At 41.4% G+C, this 18,778-nt stretch overlaps 2 protein-coding genes across 2 annotated transcripts; one reads left to right on the top strand and one right to left on the bottom strand.

Moving 5' to 3' along the window:
- On the top strand, positions 80-562 carry LOC107606982. The gene has a single exon (XM_016308978.1). It carries the CDS (start codon positions 80-82, stop codon positions 560-562), a length of 483 nt encoding a protein of 160 aa, XP_016164464.1.
- On the bottom strand, positions 9,503-9,898 carry LOC107606989. The gene has a single exon (XM_016308986.1). The coding sequence runs from the start codon at positions 9,896-9,898 to the stop codon at positions 9,503-9,505; it is 396 nt and encodes a 131-aa protein (XP_016164472.1).

Genomic DNA, 18,778 nt, shown 5'->3' on the forward strand with positions numbered 1-18,778 from the left:
AAATAATCAACCTACCCAACCTAATCCGAACCAACAATTTCAAGATCAATTAAACCGGATAGAAGGAATGCTTGCAACCATGAGCCAAGACATAACCGAATTGAAAGCTTTTAAGGAAGAAGTAAATTCTAACTTGCAAAACCAAGGAGCTGCCATCCAGAAGCTAGAAAATCAAATTTTGTATTTGACTAAGCAAGCCCCTGGGACAAGCGGCTCTCATGCTGCCAAGGCTATTGCAAGGGAAGAATGTAAGGCCATAACCCTCAGAAGTGGAAAGAATCTAAAGGAGATCTCAAAGGAAACCACAGAGGATGAAGCAAAGGAAAATGTGAAAGACAAAGAACAAGGACGATCTTTTACACCGTCTGCAACAAAAGAAAAAGAAAAAGAGGTCCTGAAGCCTTACACACCTAAAGCACCTTATCCTCAACGTTTGATGAAAAGTGAAAAGGATGGCCAATTCTCCAGGTTCTTGGAGATTTTCAAGAAGCTCCAAATCAACATTCCGTTTGCTGAGGCAATAGAGCAAATGCCACTCTATGCAAAATTCTTAAAAGACTAGGAGCCAGAGAACATGCAGAAACGAAAACAACATTCATTCTACACAATTTTAGTTTTTAGATCTAGTTTTACCCCTCCTCTAGGTTTTCTCTCTACACATTCGTAGTTCTTAGGATTTTTATTTTCTATTGCTCTTTGCATTGGGATATTGAGAAGAGTTATTACCTCATCAAGACTTCGTCATTCTAGTTCGTTTTCTTTACTTGGCTTTACTCTTCCATGTCCTTTAATTTATTCACTTTCACTATTGGACTATTTTAGAATTTATTAATACAAGAATTACTTTTATTTTTAATTGATTCCTTTGAGTTTTATTTATCATGTCTTTCTTTAATTCCCTTTCCTATGTTATGAGTTCTACATTCACAATGAGCGAGTAGTTCCCTAACTTGATGGGGAGTTGATTGAAAGGAACCCTTGAGTTGGAATGCTCAAAGGAGAAATTGTAATTGGGTTTATTGTTGGATTGCTCTCTAGTCACTAACGTCAGTCCTTCCAAATAAGCGGATTGGGACTTGTGAATAAAAACAGCATTCCAACTTGTTTGACTTTTTCTTACCTAGTAAGGGATAACTAAACAGAACAACCTTCAATTATCAATTAATCTTGAGAGTACTGCAGCAAGAATAGGGCTTCCAACTAATCTACTCCCAGTCAAGGCTTTTATTTAAATTACTTAATTTCTCCAATTTAATTTCCTGTTTATTCAACTCAAACTCTTTTTTTGAAAACATCTGATTAATAAAATAGCACACCTTTCTACAACTCGTTGGGAGACGACCTGGGATTCATACTCCCAGTATTTTAATTTTAATTTTTATGACAACCCTTCTAAATTGATAAGCGGATTTCTGGTTGGTTAAGAACTATTCTTGCAACGCATATCTTATAACAATTCTTAACTCGCCAATTTCCGCCACGTCACTGAGTCACAATCTGAAAAGGTTCACCCAGTTATGTGTCTGTGGCATTTATGTATCCGGTGGTAATACTGGAAAATAAAGTTCTTAGGGCCACGGCCAAGACTCATAAAGTAGCTGTGTTCAAGAATCAACGTACTGAACTAGGAGAATCAATAACACTATCTAAATTCTGAGTTCCTATAGATGCCAATCGTTCTAAACTTCAAAGGATAAAGTGAGATGCCAAAACTGTTCAGAGGCAAAAAGCTACGAGTCCCGCTTATCTAATTGGAGCTAATTTTCATTGATATTTTGGAATTTATAGTATATTCTCTTCTTTTTATCCTCTTTTATTTTCAGTTGCTTGGGGACAAGCAACAATTTAAGTTTGGTGTTGTGATGAGTGGATAATTTATACGCTTTTTGGCATTATTTTTAGGTAGTTTTTAGTATAATTTAATTAGTTTTCAAGCAAAATTCACATTTCTAGACTTTACTATGAGTTTGTATGTTTTTCTGTGATTTCAGATATTTTCTGGCTGAAATTGAGGGACCTGAGCAAAATCTGATTCAGAGGCTGAAAAAGGACTGCAGATGCTGTTGGATTCTGACCTCCCTACACTTGAAATGGATTTTCTGGAGCTATAAAAATCCAAATAGTGTGCTCTCAATTGCGTTGGAAAGTAGACATCCACGGATTTCCAGCAATATATAATAGTCCATACTTTGCCCGAGTTTTGATGATGCAAACTGGCATTCAAACGCCAACTTCCTGCCCTATTCTGAAGTTAAACGCCAGAAATAGGTTACAAATCAGAGTTAAATGCCACAAATAGGCTGCAACCTGGCGTTTAACTCCAAGAGAAGCCTCTACACGTGTAAAGCTCAATGCTCAACCCAAGCACACACCAAGTGGGCCCCGGAAGTAGATTTCTGCACTATCTGCACTTAGTTACTTATTTTCTGTAACCCTAGCTACTAGTTTAGTATAAAAACAAAATTTAGAGACTTACTATGTACCTCATGACATTTTCTACACTTCACATTGTATTTCTGACGGAATGAGTCTCTAAACCCCATGATTGGAGGGAGGAGCTTTGTTGTGTTTCGATGAATTAATTCAATTACTACTGTTTTTCATTCAATCACGCTTGTTTCTATTCTAAGATATTCACTCGCACTTCATCCTGATGAATGTGATGATCTGTGACACTCATCATCATTCTCACCTATGAACGCGTGCCTGACAACTACCTCCGTTCTATCTGCATTAGCTTGAGTGTGTATCTCTTAGCCTCCTGGTTCACGATCAGAGTCTTCATGGTATAGGCTAGAACTATTGGCGGCCATTCCTGAGATCCAGAAAGTCTAAATCTTGTCTGTGGTATTCCGAGTAGGATTTGGGAAGGGATGACTATGACGAGCTTCAAAATCGCAAGTGTTGGGCATAGTGACAGACGCAAAAGAATCAATGGATTCTATTCCAACATGAGTGAGAACCGACAGATGATTAGCCGTGCGGTGACAGCACATTTGGACCATTTTCACTGAGAGGATAGATGGTAGCCATTGACAATGGTGATCCACCAACATACAGCTTGCCATGGAAGGAGACCTGCGTGCGTGAAGAAGAAGACAGTAGGAAAGCAGAGATTCAGAAGACAGAGCATCTCCAAAACCTCAATCTGTTCTCCATTACCGCATAACAAGTATTATTTATTTTATGTTAATTACTTCTCATAAACCCAACCATTTTTATTATTAATTTCCTGACTAAGAATTACAAAATAACCATAGCTTGCTTCAAGCCGACAATCTCCGTGGGATCGACCCTTACTCACGTAAGGTATTACTTGGATGACCCAATGCACTTGCTGGTTAGTGGTACGAGTTGTGAAAAGTGTGATTTACAATTCATGCATGATGCCAGGGCATTCTGGCCAGTTTCACTGACCTTTTCTTTATGGTTTTAAGGTAGTTTCATGCACTTTCTAAGGTAACAATAAAGAAAAGGTCCAGCACGACAATTTCGCAATTAGGGCAGTGTTAGGACAGAGGAAAGATAACTTGGTCCATGTGATATACTATGCCAGCAAAGTCCTCAATGATACTCAAAGAAACTATACCACTACTGAAAAGGAGTTGCTGGCAATAGTTTTTGCATTTGACAAGTTTAGATCATACCTCATTGGCCTAAAGAAAACTACCTTAGGTTGGGTTGCCTCCCAATGAAGCGCTCTTTTAGCGTCGCTAGCTCGACGATTTCTCCATCAGTTGAGATGATATTTCATTTTGGGGCTTTCCCCCATGTTGCCCATGTAGTGCTTGAGCCTTTGTCCGTTCACAGTGAACGTCCTCCTTGAACTTTCCTCCATGATTTCTATGTGTCCATATAGCGAGACCTTTGTGACAAGAAAAGGTCCTGACCACCTTGACTTGAGTTTCCCAGGGAAAAGTCTTAATTTGGAGTTCTAGAGGAGCACTTGCTGTCCTTTCTCGAAGCTCCTGGGTGTTAGATGGACGTCGTGCCTTTTCTTTGCCTTTTCTTTGTAAATTTTGGCATTTTCATAGGCTTAGATCTGAATTCCTCCATTTCCTGCAGCTGTAAGACCCTCTTTTCACCAGCAGCAACACTATCAAAATTTAGTAGCTTGAGAGCCCAGAGGGCTTTGTGTTCCAACTCCAATGGTAAATGACAGGCCTTTCCATACACCAGTTGATATGGGGACATCCCGATTGGTGTTTTGAATGCCGTTCTGTATGCCCAAAGAGCATCATCCAGCTTTTTTGACCAATCCTTTCTTGATGCTCCTACAGTCTTTTCCAGGATCCTTTTTAGCTCTCTGTTAGATATCTCGGTTTGCCCACTGGTTTGGGGTGGTAAGGTGTGGCAACCTTGTGTTTCACTCCGTATCGTAGGAGGAGAACTTCTAGTGGTCTGTTACAAAAATGGCTCCCTCCATCATTGATGAGTGCTCGTGGGACTCCGAACCGGCTAAAGATGTTCTTTCTGAGGAAGTTCATAACCACTTTGTTGTCATTCGTTGGGGTTGCAATAGCCTCTACCCACTTGGAAATGTAATCCACTGCTACCAAGATGTACTTGTTTGAATATGAGGTTGGGAATGGTCCCATGAAATCGATTCCCCACACATCAAACAGTTCCAGTTCTAGGATGAAATTTTGTGGCATCTCATTTCTTTTGGGTAGGTTTCCAGCTCTTTAACATTCATTGCAGTTCTTTACTAGTTCTTTGGCATCCTTGAATAGGGTGGGCCAAAAGAATCCGCTTTGTAACACCTTGGCCGCAGTTCTATCCCCTCCAAAATGGCCTCCATAGCACGAGCCGTGGCAGTTCCACAAGACCTCTCGTCCCTCTTCTTCCGAAACACATCTTCTCAGGATTCCATCTGAACACTTCTTGAAGAGATATGGTTCATCCCAAACAAAATACTTTGCGTCATTGATGAGCTTTCTTTTTTTATGTTTGTTGATTTCTGGAGGTAAAGCCCCAGTTGCCTTAAAATTGGAAATATCTGCAAACCAGGGTACTCTGTGAATCGTCATCAACTGTTCATCTGGGAAGAACTCATTTACATTTGTATCATGTGTTCCTCTTTTATCATGAGGGATTCTGGATAGGTAATCTGCTACCTTGTTCTCCACTCCTTTCTTGTCTCTGATTTCAATATTGAATTCCTGCAACAATAAGATCCATCTTATTAGTCTTGGTTTTGATTCTTGCTTGGCAAATAAATATTTAAGTGCTGTGTGGTCTGTGAAGACAATCACTTTGGCACCAATGAGGTATGATCTAAACTTGTCAAATGCAAAAACTATTGCCAGCAACTCCTTTTCAGTAATGGTATAGTTTCTTTGAGTATCATTGAGGACTTTGCTGGCATAGTATATCACATGGACCAAGTTATCTTTCCTCTGTCCTAATACTACCCTAATTGCGAAATCAGATGCATCGCACATCAGTTCAAATGGTAAATTCCAATTAGGTGGGGAAATGATAGGGGCAGAGGATAGCCTCTTTTCAAGTTTTCGAATGCTAGCATGCACTTCTCATCAAAGATAAATGGTGTATCAGATACAAGGAGATTGCTTAAAGGCTTGGCTATCTTTGAAAAATCTTTAATAAACCTTCTGTAAAAGCCAGCATGTCCTAGAAAACTCCTAATTGCCTTAACATCACTTGGTGGGGGTAATTTTTCAATGAGTTCCACTTTAGCTCTGTCCACCTCAATGCCTTGGTTAGAAACCTTATGGCCAAGAACTATTCCTCCTGTCACCATAAAGTGACATTTCTCCCAGTTCAAAACCAAATTAGTCTCTTGACATCTTTTCAATACCAGGGCCAGGTGATTTAGGCAATTAGGAAAGGAATCTCCGAATACTGAGAAGTCATCCATAAAGACTTCGATGAATTTTTCTATCATATCTGAGAAAATGGAGAGCATGCAGCGTTGGAAAGTATTGATGCTAGTTTCACTGACCTCATCTCTATCTGCTTTGTTTAATTTCAATAAATTGGCATATGATTACATTCTAAGTTTGGTGTTGCCCAGCAACAATTTGTTTTCAATCTTTCTGGATGATTGCATCAAATCAAAAATGAAAGTGTCACACTAAGATTCTAAGTTTGGTATGCCACGTATTTTCTATGCAAGTTATTCAGCAACACTACTTGTCTGCATAATCATAATGCCTTTGCAGTGTTATCTTTCTTTTAGTTAGACAATTTTATTTTTCTCTTTACTTTAGTCATTTCGGTATTTTTAATGCTTTCATTTATTTTGCTCCTTAACTGTTTTTGTTAATACCTCACCAAGAAATCCTTATTCATGACAGATTCTTGGCTTGGTGATTGTATTTAACATATAACAGTTTCATTTGCTTAGTTTTAGTTCAAATAAATGGACATGTGATTGCATTCAAAGTTTGGTATTGCTATGCAAAAAAAAATTATTTCTAATCTTTATTGGATACTTGCATCAATTCCAAGTGAAAGTATCACACTAAGTTTGGTGTGCCACTATCTTTTATGCAATGTATGATGCACACCCTTCTTATTTTTACAATCGCAATGTCTCTGTTTCCTGTGCCTTCACTGTTATTTTTTATTTTGCTTGCTTAAACACATGTACCACTAACATTTTTATTGTATAAGACATTCATGGTCCATTTTAGACCCCATCACCATTGTTCTAATTGTTGCTTGAGGATAAGCAAGCATTCTGAGTTTGGCATGGGAAGGGAAAGAATAGAAGGAAAAGGACAACAACAGGGAAGATGAACTACAAGGTTGTAACACTCCTTTCTCCTCCTACTTACTTCAAGCACTGAAAATTGCATGATTGTCTTTATCTTCTTTGTATGCATGTGTTTTATGAATAAGCATAGTTTGATTACTGATTTTTAACATCTTGCTGTGATATTATGACTACCAACTTGAGTTTTGTGAGTTCAAAAGCAATAAAGTATCATGATCATAAACAAACAAGGGACTAAAGAAGAATTTAGCATGAGCATACAAGTATTGGAAGGCTAGTATGATTAATTGTTTCTCAATTGCATTAGATTTTATTCAATTGAAGTTTTTATCTATGACATTTTATGAAATTTTTGAAATCATGAAAACCTTGAAGAAGCAAATGCAGTTAAGGCAAGAAAAGCAAAAGGAAAAGAATGAGAAAGCTGAAGGCTCTGAGTACCAATGACAATTCAATTGTCAAGTACTTGTGGTGTTTGTGTATCAGGTAAAAAGCTTGAAAACAAAACACTTAGGGTCAAGGCTAGGCACAAGTGCAAATGCACTCCCTCAAAGCTCAAGGCTCTGAGCATCAATGATTAGAGAGTCAAGAAAAGAAACAAATAAGCTTAAAGAAGTCCTCTAATTAAATGCTTGTGGTGCTTATGTATCAAGTGGTAATACTTGAAAACAAAGCATTTAGAAGACGTAGCTTTGTTATCAACTCATAGGGCAAAAAACCGCAAAGGATAAGCTAATAAAAAAATGAAAAGCTTGTTTCAAGGAAGAAATATAAAGAAAAGATTTCATAAAATGAGCTAGATAGAAGCATCAATCATTTACATTTCTTTTGTGATTGTGGCATGCATAGAAAACTAGCCAACTATGAACATCAAATTGCTATTCTTCTCACCTTGGTTTGTCAAAATTTACTGCATGATTCTTTTCTTGCTTGGGGACAAGCAAGGTTTAAGTTTGGTGTTGTGATGACATGTCATCATGTCATGTTTTTCTATGCTTTTTCATACAAGAAATTGATGATTAGTGCTTAAATATTGAATGCTTTTGTGCTTAAATGGCATATTTCTTTGATCTTTTAATTTTATAAACTTTATAGGAAATAAGTAGAAAAAGAAGCAAAAAGCACAAAATAAGCTAAAAAGGAAAAAAAAGGAATTCTGGGGCACATTTTGGAGCTTGGGCACACTTTGGAGCCTTAGGCCACGCTTTTAAAAGCGTGGCCCATGATTTAAACAAAGAAAAGGCCCTTGGCGCAAAAATGTCACGACGCGCACGCGTACAAGACGCGCACATCGGGCAAGGAATTTTGAAGAACCACGCGTATGCGTGCATAACGCGTACGCGTGGAAATGACTAGTATTCATTTGCACAGAGAACGCTTCGTTCACTAAGCCAGCATTTTCAGGCAAGTTAAAATTTGGAGGCAAAGTTATGCAAACGACGCGCACGCGTGCTTGACGCGCACGCGTCGACAGTGCACTTGGGACAAAGCACGCGCACACGTGGCTGGCGCTGAAGCTTGAATTGGGATTTTGCTACCCACGCACACGCGTGCATGACGCGCACGCATGGAGTAGCGTTCACTAAGCTAACGTAGCGCTCGATAAGAAAATGCTATCAACGACACGTACACTTGAAAGGAGCGCGCGAGCTTTGGGACCTAAAGATTGATAATGACTCGATGGGCCAGATTGCCAAAGCACGCGTAAGCATGAAAGGCGCGTACGCGTGGAAAGCCCAAAATGCAAAAAGCATGCGCACGCGCAGAGGACGCGTACGCGTGGGTGCAAAAGCGTTCCACTCACTTAATGAACGCTACGCTCTCCTGGAAGCATCACCTCTGCCCAATTTATCTTATTCCAAGCCCAAGTGAACTTCAAAGCAAGCAGAGCCCATTTTCATCACTCAAAGGCACAAGAAATAGTTAGAATAGGAATTTTATTTGAATTGTAATTTGTTTCAATTTTAATTTCATTTTCATTTTGTAAAGCCTATATAAAGGCATCAGTTTCATTTCAGAGAAGAGGGAGAGCGCACAGTAGGAGTAGGAGTAGAATAGAAGGCTTAGGCTGGAGGATTAGAGACTCCGATCTCTCTTGGAGGATTAGAGACTCCAGAGAGCTTAGCATAGTTTGATACACTCTTATCTTTCTGCATTTGTTACATTTCATTATTGAATTCAATTTAAATTTTTCTGCAATTCTATTCCTCTACAATTTTCATTTGAGTTTGCTGTGATCTGAATTTACTTTTCATGCAATTTAAATCTTCTGCAATTGTTCTGAGTTCTGAATTACTACTTCCTTTAATTTCCCTGCACCCAACTCCCTTTACATTTGCTGCAATTTACATTTCTTGTTATTTAAGATTCTGTCAATTTACTTTCTGCAATTTAAATTCATTGCAATTTACTTTCTGCTAGTTCAATTTCACCCAATTCACAACTGATAGCTTGACTAAACTAATCACCTCACTAAAGTTTCTTGATCCATCAATCCCTATGGGATCGACCTCACTCTTGTGAGTTATTACTACTTGATGCGACCCGGTACACTTGCCGGTGAGTTTGTGTGCAATCATTTTTTCATTATCAAGAGGATTAAACATAGCAAATTTAAGGCCAAAGAATCATGTTTTCAATCATAGCACAAAATTAGGAAGGAAAATGTAAAACATCCGAATTCTATGAATAAGTGTGAGAATAGTGGATAAAATCTACTCAATTAGGCATAAGATGTACCACGAAATAGTGGTGCATCACTCATGCTTCCTCTCCTTTTGGTGCATCCTCAAGTAAGAGCACCTCCACTTTCTTTGGTAATTTGTAGCCATGGTACTTCTTCACTCTATGGCCATTCACCTTGAAGGTTGCCTCACTTTGAGGATCAATTAATTCCACCACAACATAGGACTTTACCTTCTTCACTTTGAAGGGCCCTTCCCATCTTGAACGAAGCTTTCCAGGCACGAATCTGAGCCTCGGGTTGTAGAGGAGGACTTCATCACCTTCTTGAAAATCTTTCTTCCGAATATGGTGATTATGAAATGCCTTAGTCTTCTCCTTGTAAATCCGAGCATTCTCATATGCCTCCATCCTGAGACATTCAAGCTCCTCCAGTTTCAATTTCTGGGCTACACCCACCTTGGTGATGTCCATGTTACACTGCTTCACCGCCCAATAGGCTTTATGCTCAATCTTCACTGGAAGGTGGCATGCCTTACCATAGACGACCCGAAAGGGGCTCATTCCTAACGGGGTCTTATAGGCCGTCCTGTATGCCCATAATGCATCTCCCAACCGAGAGCTCCAGTCCTTCCTTTGTGGATTCACCACTTTCTCCAAAATTCGCTTAATCTCCTAGTTGGACACTTCTGCTTGCCCATTCGTTTGGGGGTGATAGGTAGTTGAAACCTTGTGTGATATCCCATAGCGCTTCAGTAGTGCTTCTACCTTCCTGTTACAAAGTGAGAACCTTGGTCGCTCACGATTGCTCGTGGCGACCCATAGCGGCACACAATATTATTTCTAATGAAAGAAATCATGGCATTAGCGTCATCAAAGCGGGTAGGTATCACTTCCACCCACTTTGAGACGTAGTCAACCGCCAACAAAATATACAAATACTCACTTGAGTTAGGAAATGGCCCCATAAATTCTATGCCCATACATCAAAGATTTCACAAAATAACATCGGTTGCTGAGGCATTTCATCCCTTTAGGATGAATTTCCTGACTTCTGACATTGGTGACACGACACACAAAATTGGTTAGTATCCTTGAATAGTGTTGGCCACCAGAATCCACAATTCAACCTTTTTAGCCGTCTGTTGTTGGGCCAAAGTGGCCGCCACACTCGGATGAATGACAAGACTCAAGAATGGGTTGGATTTCGGATTCTGGGACACATCTACGAATTACTTGGTCTACTTCCCTCTTCCAAAAGTGAGGGTAATCCCAAATGTAATATTTGGAATCACTCCTCAACTTATCCCTTTGATGCTTTGAAAAGTTGGGAGGGAAAATCTTAGCAACCAAGTAGTTCGCCATAGGAGCAAACCAAGGAAAACTATCCGAAACAGCATGCAAACTATCCAAAGGGAATGAGTCATCAATCGAAAATGGGTCATATTTGAGATTTTCAAGGCAGCTTAGATGGTCTGCAACTAGATTTTGTGACCCACTTCGATCCCTAATCTCAATATCAAATTCTTGCAAGAGCAAGATCCAACGTATGAGCCTAGGTTTTGACACATTCTTAGTCAACAAATATTTTAAAGCTGTATGATCCATGTATATCACTATCTTGGAGCCTAGCAAGTAAGATCGAAATATATCCAATGCATGAACAATGGCTAAAATCTTTTTCTCAGTAGTGGTATAGTTAGATTGTGTTGCATGCAATGTCTTTGAGGAGTAAGCAATGATATAAGGGAGCTTACCTTCGCGCTGTGCAAGCGCGGCACCTACGGCTGATTTGACGCGTCGCACATGATCTCGAATGGTTGCGTCCAGTTATGGCCCCTCACAATTGGTGCTGTGATAAGAGCTCTCTTCAACTCCTCAAATGCTTCCGCACAAGCACTATCAAACTCAAAGTCCACGTCCTTTTGGAGTAGGCGCGACAATGGCAATTCAATTTTTCTAAAATTCTTGATAAAGCGCCTATAGAATCCTACATGCCCCAAAAAGAAATGGACCTCCCTCATAGATGAGGGCTGAGATAAACTGGTAATGACATCAACCTTGGCCGGGTCTACAGAAATGCCCTTATCAGAGACTACGTGTTCTAACACTATACCTTGTCTCACCATGAAATGACATTTTTTGAAATTTAAGACATGGTTAGTATCAACACACCTAGCTAAGACCTTGGCCAAGTTCTCCAAGAAACTATCAAATGAAGTCCCATGCACACTGAAGTCATCCATAAAGACTTCCAGACAACTCTCCATAAGATCAGAAAAGACACTAGTCATGTACCGCTGAAAAGTGGCGGGTGCATTGCATAGCCCAAATGGCATCCTTTTGTAGGCAAAGGTGCCAAAGGGACATCAGGAGCAATGTGAATCTGGAAGTAGCCAGTAAAACCATCAAGAAAGCAGTATGAGATTTACCCGCAAGTCGGTCTAACATCTGGTCAATGAATGGCAAAGGTTAGAGGTCTTTCCTTGTTGCGGCATTCAACCTCCTATAATCGATACACACCCGCCAAGCATTTTGCACTCTTGTGGTAACCACTTCACCATCTTCCTTTTTGACAGCAGTGATGCCCGATTTCTTTGGGAAAACTTGGACCGAACTCACCCATTCACTATCAGAAATCGGGTATATGATACCCACCTCAAGTAGCTTTGTGATTTCCTTTTTCACCATATCAAGGATAGTGGGGTTGAGTCTTCTTTGGGGTTGTCTAACCGGCCGAGCTCCTTCTTGGAGGAAGATACGATGCATGCACATACGTGGGTCAATTCTCACAATGTCGGCCAAGCTCCAACCGATTGCTTTCTTGTGCTTCCTTAGGACCTCTAGGAGCTTCTCCTCTTCTTGGCTAAAGAGCTCACTAGCAATAATGACCGGAAAATTTTGATTGTCCCCAAGGAATGCATACTTCAAATGAGAGGGGAGAGGCTTTAATTCACTTTTTACCTCAAGTCGAGGTTCCTTCTCACCAGGCTCATGGGATTCATTCTCAACAACTTTCCCTTGTTCACCCTCATGTTCATCCTTCTCCTCAACAATAGGGTAGCACAACTTGTTGTGATCTTTGCTTTGCACCTCCACTACTACCTCATCAATTACATCACATCGGAGGATGGAATGCTCTTCGGGTGGGTGTTTCATGGCTTCCTCCAAGTTGAACTTGATTGTCTTGTCTCCGACCTCAAAAGAGCATGTGCCGATGAAGGCATCCAATTTGAATTTAGAGGTCTTCAAGAAGGGTCTACCAAGTAGAACGGAGGAAGAACTTCTATTATCCGTTGGTGGCATTTCAAGGATATAGAAATCAACCAGAAATACCAAGTCCTTGATTGCCACAAGTACATCTTCGGCTATCCCCATTACGGTAATCACACTCCTGTCGGCTAAGGCAAATTTGGCGGCTGACCTTTTCAATGGAGCTAAGTTCAACCTTGCAAATATTGAAAATGGCATGATGCTCACGCAAGACCCTAAATCACACATACAGTCATGAAAAACGACTCCACCAATACGACAAGACACCAAACAAGGTCCAGGGTCACCAAACTTTTCCGGAATAGGCTTCATCAATGAAGAAATGGAACTAACCAATGACAATATCTCCAACTCTCCAATCCTATCTTTGTGTGTGGACAAGTCTTTTAAAAATTTTGCATACTTCGAAATTTGTTGAATGGCATCAAGAAGTGGGATAGTTACCTCAACTTTCTTGAATACTTGGCATGTTCAAATCAAACTCCGGAGTTTTCTTGGCTTTCTTTATCATGGAAGGGAATGGAATCAGAATGGATTCATCCATTGTAGCCTTCCTCTTGGGCTCCTTGGGGCTCACATCTTCATCCTCTTGCTTTGTGTCCACCTCCTCTTCTTCATGTGGAGCTTCGACAACTACTTCCTCCTCATGAATGTCTTCCAAGACCCTAGGAGGTATCTCCTCCAATGTAGTCCTCGACCGTAGTGTAATGGCATTGAGGCCGCCCTTTGGGTTTGGAAGGGGTTGAGATGGAAGGTTAGAAGAGTTTGAGGGTTGGTTGGTGTTGTTGGAGGGGGGTAAAGCCAACTTTGAGAGCATCTCGGTGATGTTGGCCAATTGAGCACTCATGCTACCACATTGTGCACTCAAGGTATTAAATTGAGCCTTGTTGTTCTCCTCATGCTTTTCCACAATAGCTCTGAGTTCGTCAACTTGGTTGGTGGAAGAGCTTGAGGGTTGGTTGGTTTGTTGTCTTTGATGTGGTGCTTAGTATATAGGGTAGTTGTTTTGGTTTTGATGAGGTGCTTGGTTGGGGTGATTTTAGTTAGGGTGATTTTGGTTGGCTTGATAGTTATTGTTGTGATGGTGTTGGGATGAAGATTGGTAGTTATTGTTGTGGTGAGAAGAAGAGTTTTTCCATCTTTGATTTTAATTGTTCCCTTGTGCATTATCCCTTCACCCTTGGTTGGAATTATTGCCATGAGAGTAGTTGTTTTGGCCTTGGTTTTGGTAGGGTAGACAGTTGTTGTGGTTCACATTGGCTACCGTAAAGGTGTACTCCTCTTGAATTTGGTGGCATTGATCGGTGTAATGCGCAGTGCTAGAACATAAACCACATATTCTCGGAGGCACTTCGGGTTGGAGGATTTGGGTTGGAGCTTGAACGGCTTGGATCGAGTGGAATGCTTTTTATTCCTTATGCATCTCCATGAGGATGGTAGTCATGTCCCCAAGCGCTTTGCTCAAGCTTGATTCGGACGGTGATACTTCCACCATACCCTTGAGGGGCTTGTTCCTCACCCTTGAATGTTGTGTAGCCTCGACGACATCATTTATCAATCTCCAAGCTTCCGTTGCCATCTTGTTCCTAGAAAGGGAACCACCACTGGCTGTGGTGAGCAACCTTCTATCCGCCTCTAAGAGACCTCCAATGAAGTAACTAATAAGCAAGTGGGTGTCAAATCCATGGCGTGGACAAGCTTCCAATAGCCTTCGGAATCGAGTCCAATACTCTTACAAGCTCTCTTGGTCCCTTTGCATTATACCAGAGATTTCTTTCCGAACATAGTCGGTCTTCTCAGGCGGAAAGAACTTGTCTAGAAACTCTCTTCTCAAGAAATCCCAGTTGGTTACCACTTTATCCGGTTGGTAGTAGAACCACTCTTTTGCTTGCCCCTCAAGAGAGAAGGGAAAAGAAAACACTATAATAGCAATCTCATCAGCCCCATGCCTTCGAGCCGTAGTGCAAGCAACTTGAAAATCCCTCAGATGTTTGATAGGGTATTGACCAGGAAGACCATGATACTTGGGGAGCAAATTGATCAAGTTACTCTTCAACTCAGTTTAGATCAAGGTTAGGGTACCTTGCTTGTAGTGGTTGAAGATTGATATCCGGAGCCCCTTGCTCATGCAAAGTGATTCGGCATGGCTCCGCCATGTATTGTTCACCTGTGGGATGCAAAGAAGTATTAGTGGTGCCAACAGAAGAATAAGAAGTTGCAGACTCTAAGTTTCTCTCAGACCCGTCTAGTGATTCGGTATGCTCTTCAAAAGAGGCCGAAGCACTAGGCGTATAGTCTAACCGACGCCTAGCTTGCCGAGTGCGTAACAAAGTCCTTTCAATTTCTAAATCAAGCTCGGCTAAGCTAGCGTTTGGTTGGGACCGAGTCATCAAACTTGGGAGTCATAGCTCATGTATAAAAGAAATCTAAACTAGAAACAAAATATTGAAAGCAAGTAAGCTATCTACACTATCTAAACTAGTAACCAACATTAAGGCATACGTTGCAACCATTCCCCGGCAACGGCACCAAAAATTTGATAGCAAGAGATTTATAATGGTCCAGAATTTCACAAAATGATTTCGTTAATAGTATAGTCCAAACCGATAGTCGATCCTCGAATCAAATTTTAAAAGATTGGTTGTCACAAAGTTCAACCCCAATAAAAGTAAACCAAAGTATTCAACCCTCGGGTCGTCTCACAAGGAATGGGCAAACATGTGCATTAACATTGGTTAGAAATCCGGGGTTGGAAGTTGTTCATACCCTGGGTCGAGCTGCACGACCCGGGCTGCTTGAAGACAAAGCGACCGACCTATTCAGGTCTGGAATCCCCGATCTCTTCTCAAAGAGGTCGGCCAAATCGACAATAGAGGCCTAAAGCAGGCCCAAATAAAGGAACGCGACCCAAATCCAAAGGCAGCCCAAGCCTAGAAGGATAAAGGCGGTTCCCTTAAAGAGAAAGATGACTTCACTCAAAGATAAGATAAAATAACTATCTTATCTCCAGAAAGATCACTCTACAAACATTATAAATACACTGGGGCACCCAGGTATAACTCATACTCTAATTTTACACAAATACCTGCTTAATACCCTCGCTAACTTAAGCATCGGAGTCCCTTGCAGGTACCACCACCCTCTGGTGGCAAAGGATCAGCAGCATTGTCAATCCAACAAGCCGGACACGTCAGCTCCGACCAGTACAGAAGATCTCGTTCGAGATCGACCTACAGTTTCAGGTAACCCTCGGAACATTAGCGTCGTTGCCAAAGAACCTGGAAGTCATCCCATCACCATGGCGGACAACCATGATAACGATCACAACTCTGGTTTGGTGGACAGAATGCCACATAAGAACGCGGATGTCACACTAGACAATACTTCTCAACGTAACAAAGACAAGAATTCACCAAGCACAGGAGTCATGGAGGCACTTCACGATTGCCTAAAATAACTCGAAAAAGAGGTCGAGTATCAACAGGAAGCCGAGAGAGACCTACGAAGGGAAGCTAGGCGACGCCGCGAATTAGAAGACAAGCTCCTAAAGCTCGAAGCCAATCTCAAAGCTAAAACTACTCGATCCAGCCACGAAGATAGCTCCCGCAAGAACCAAGACTCATTCACCAAAGAGATCATAAAGGCCAAAATCCCAAAAGACTTCAAACCCCCTGACATGACTCTGTACGATGGCACATCAGATCCCAGCCATTATCTCAGTAATTTTAGAAGTAGAATGTATCTCACCGACGCTTCAGATGCAGTCCGATGCAAAGCCTTCCCGACTACCTTGACAAAGACAGTAATTAAATGGTTCAACAATCTGCCCCCTAGGTCCATCTCAAGCTTTGACGACTTAGCCAAGAAGTTTCTAGCCAGATTCTCCATCCAGAAAGACAAAACTAAAAACGCCCCAAGTCTATTAGGGATCAAGTAAGGAGATCGGCAAAGTCTCCGCAACTACATGAAAAGATTCAACAAAGCATGTCTGGACATACAAAGTTTGCCAACAGAAGCAGCCATTATGGGCCTCATCAATGGCTTACAAGAGGGAGCTTTTAGTCACTCCATATCGAAAAAACATCCCACATCTCTGAATGAAGTGCAAGAACGAGCAGAGAAATACATCAACATGGAGGAAAACTCTCGATTAGGAGAGATCTCAAAGTCCGAATTCTCCTACTCCTCCCGAGATAAAGATAAAGAGTCCAAGAAAAAAGAAGATCAGCATAGAGAAAAGATCAAGAAATACTACAATTACACCCCTCTTCGGGTGTCTCTTGTAGATATCTATCGAGAAGTATGCCATACTGAAAAAATACCTCCACCTCGTCCACTCAAAAGCAAGAAAGGAGGAGGAAATTGGACAGAATACTGTGAATACCATCGAATCTATGGATATCCCACCAACGAGTGCTTCGATTTGAAGAATTTCATAGAAAAATTGGTAAGAGATGGGAGACTAGATCGGTACTTAGCCAACAAAACAGATGAGCCAAGAAAAAGAATAAGGGACGAAGAGGTCGGACGAACTGAACGACCACCTCGTACCTCGGAGAGACATGTCCACATGATACAAGGAGGATTTGCAGGAGGAGAAATCTCCAAATCATCTCGCAAAAGATATCTGAAAGAAGTATATCATGTCGAGGGAGGAGAAGGAGCACCCGACCTCCCCACTATCACCTTTACCAAAGAGGATGCAGCTGGCGTCATCTCGGGACATGACGATCCCATGGTCATAACTATCATATTAGCCAACGCTAATCTCCACCGCACATTGGTAGACCAGGGAAGCTCGGCTGACATACTGTTCAAAACCGCCTTCGACAAACTCGGCCAAGAGGAAAAAGAACTCAGAGCATATCCGACTAGCCTATTCGGGTTGGGAGACACTCCAATCCAACCACTTGGATAAATCTCACTGCACACAACCTTTGGAAAAGGAAACCAGTCAAGGACACTCAACATAGACTACATCGTGGTCAATGTGAGTACAGCCTACAATGCCCTGATAGGTCGGACAACGCTGAATCAGCTCCGCGCAGTAGTCTCGACTCCACATCTATGCATGAAGTTTCCAACCACAGAAGGGATCACTACAGTAAGAGCAGACCAGAAGACAGCGCGCCACTGTTACAACGAAAGTTTGAACCTTAGAGGCAAAGGAGAAGAAATCCACACCATTGAACTCGGGAGAGTGCGAGGGCGGGAAGAACTTCGTCCACAACCTGAAGGCGAGATAGAAAAATTTCAAATCGGAGATACTCCATACAAAACAACCAATATTGGCACAATCCTAAAAGGAGACGTAAAGGAGTCCCTCATACAGTTCTTAAGAGACAATGTCGACCTCTTTGCATGGAAGGCCGCAGACATGCCGGGCATAGACCCTAAGTTAATGTGCCACAAGTTGGTAGTTTACCCAGGATCTCGGCCAGTACAGCAGAGACGTAGAAAGCTCGGACCAGAACGATCCCAAGCTGTGGAAGAATAGGTACAACCTCTACTAGAGGCAGGATTCATAAGAGAAGTCAAGTACCCACTATGGCTAGCCAACGTCGTCTTGGTGAAAAATCAAATTGGAAGTGGTGAATGTGCATTGATTACACCGATCTCAACAAAGCTTGCCCAAAAGATCCTTATCCACTCCCAAGTATCGACGCTCTGGTGGATGCCTCTTCAGGATACAAATACCTCTCGTTTATGGATGCCTATTCGGGATACAATCAGATCCTGATGTACCCGCCTGACCAAGAAAAAACCTCATTCTTAACCCCAAAAACAAACTACTGCTACATCGCCATGCCATTCGGACTCAAAAATGCAGGAGCCACTTATCAAAAATTAATGAATAAAGTCTTCGCAGACCACATCGGGAAAGTCATGGAAGTACACATGGATGACATGTTAGTAAAGACACAAAGTGAGGAGTCATTACTATCCGACCTCACCCAAGTATTCGACATTATAAGAAGGCATGGCATGCGACTTAACCCTGTAAATTGCACCTTCGCAGTAGAAGCTGGCAAATTCTTAGGTTTCATGCTCACACAAAGAGGAATCGAGGCAAATCCGGAT

The sequence above is a fragment of the Arachis ipaensis genome, chromosome B01 (assembly GCF_000816755.2).
Source record: "Arachis ipaensis cultivar K30076 chromosome B01, Araip1.1, whole genome shotgun sequence".
Lineage (NCBI taxonomy): Eukaryota > Viridiplantae > Streptophyta > Magnoliopsida > Fabales > Fabaceae > Arachis > Arachis ipaensis.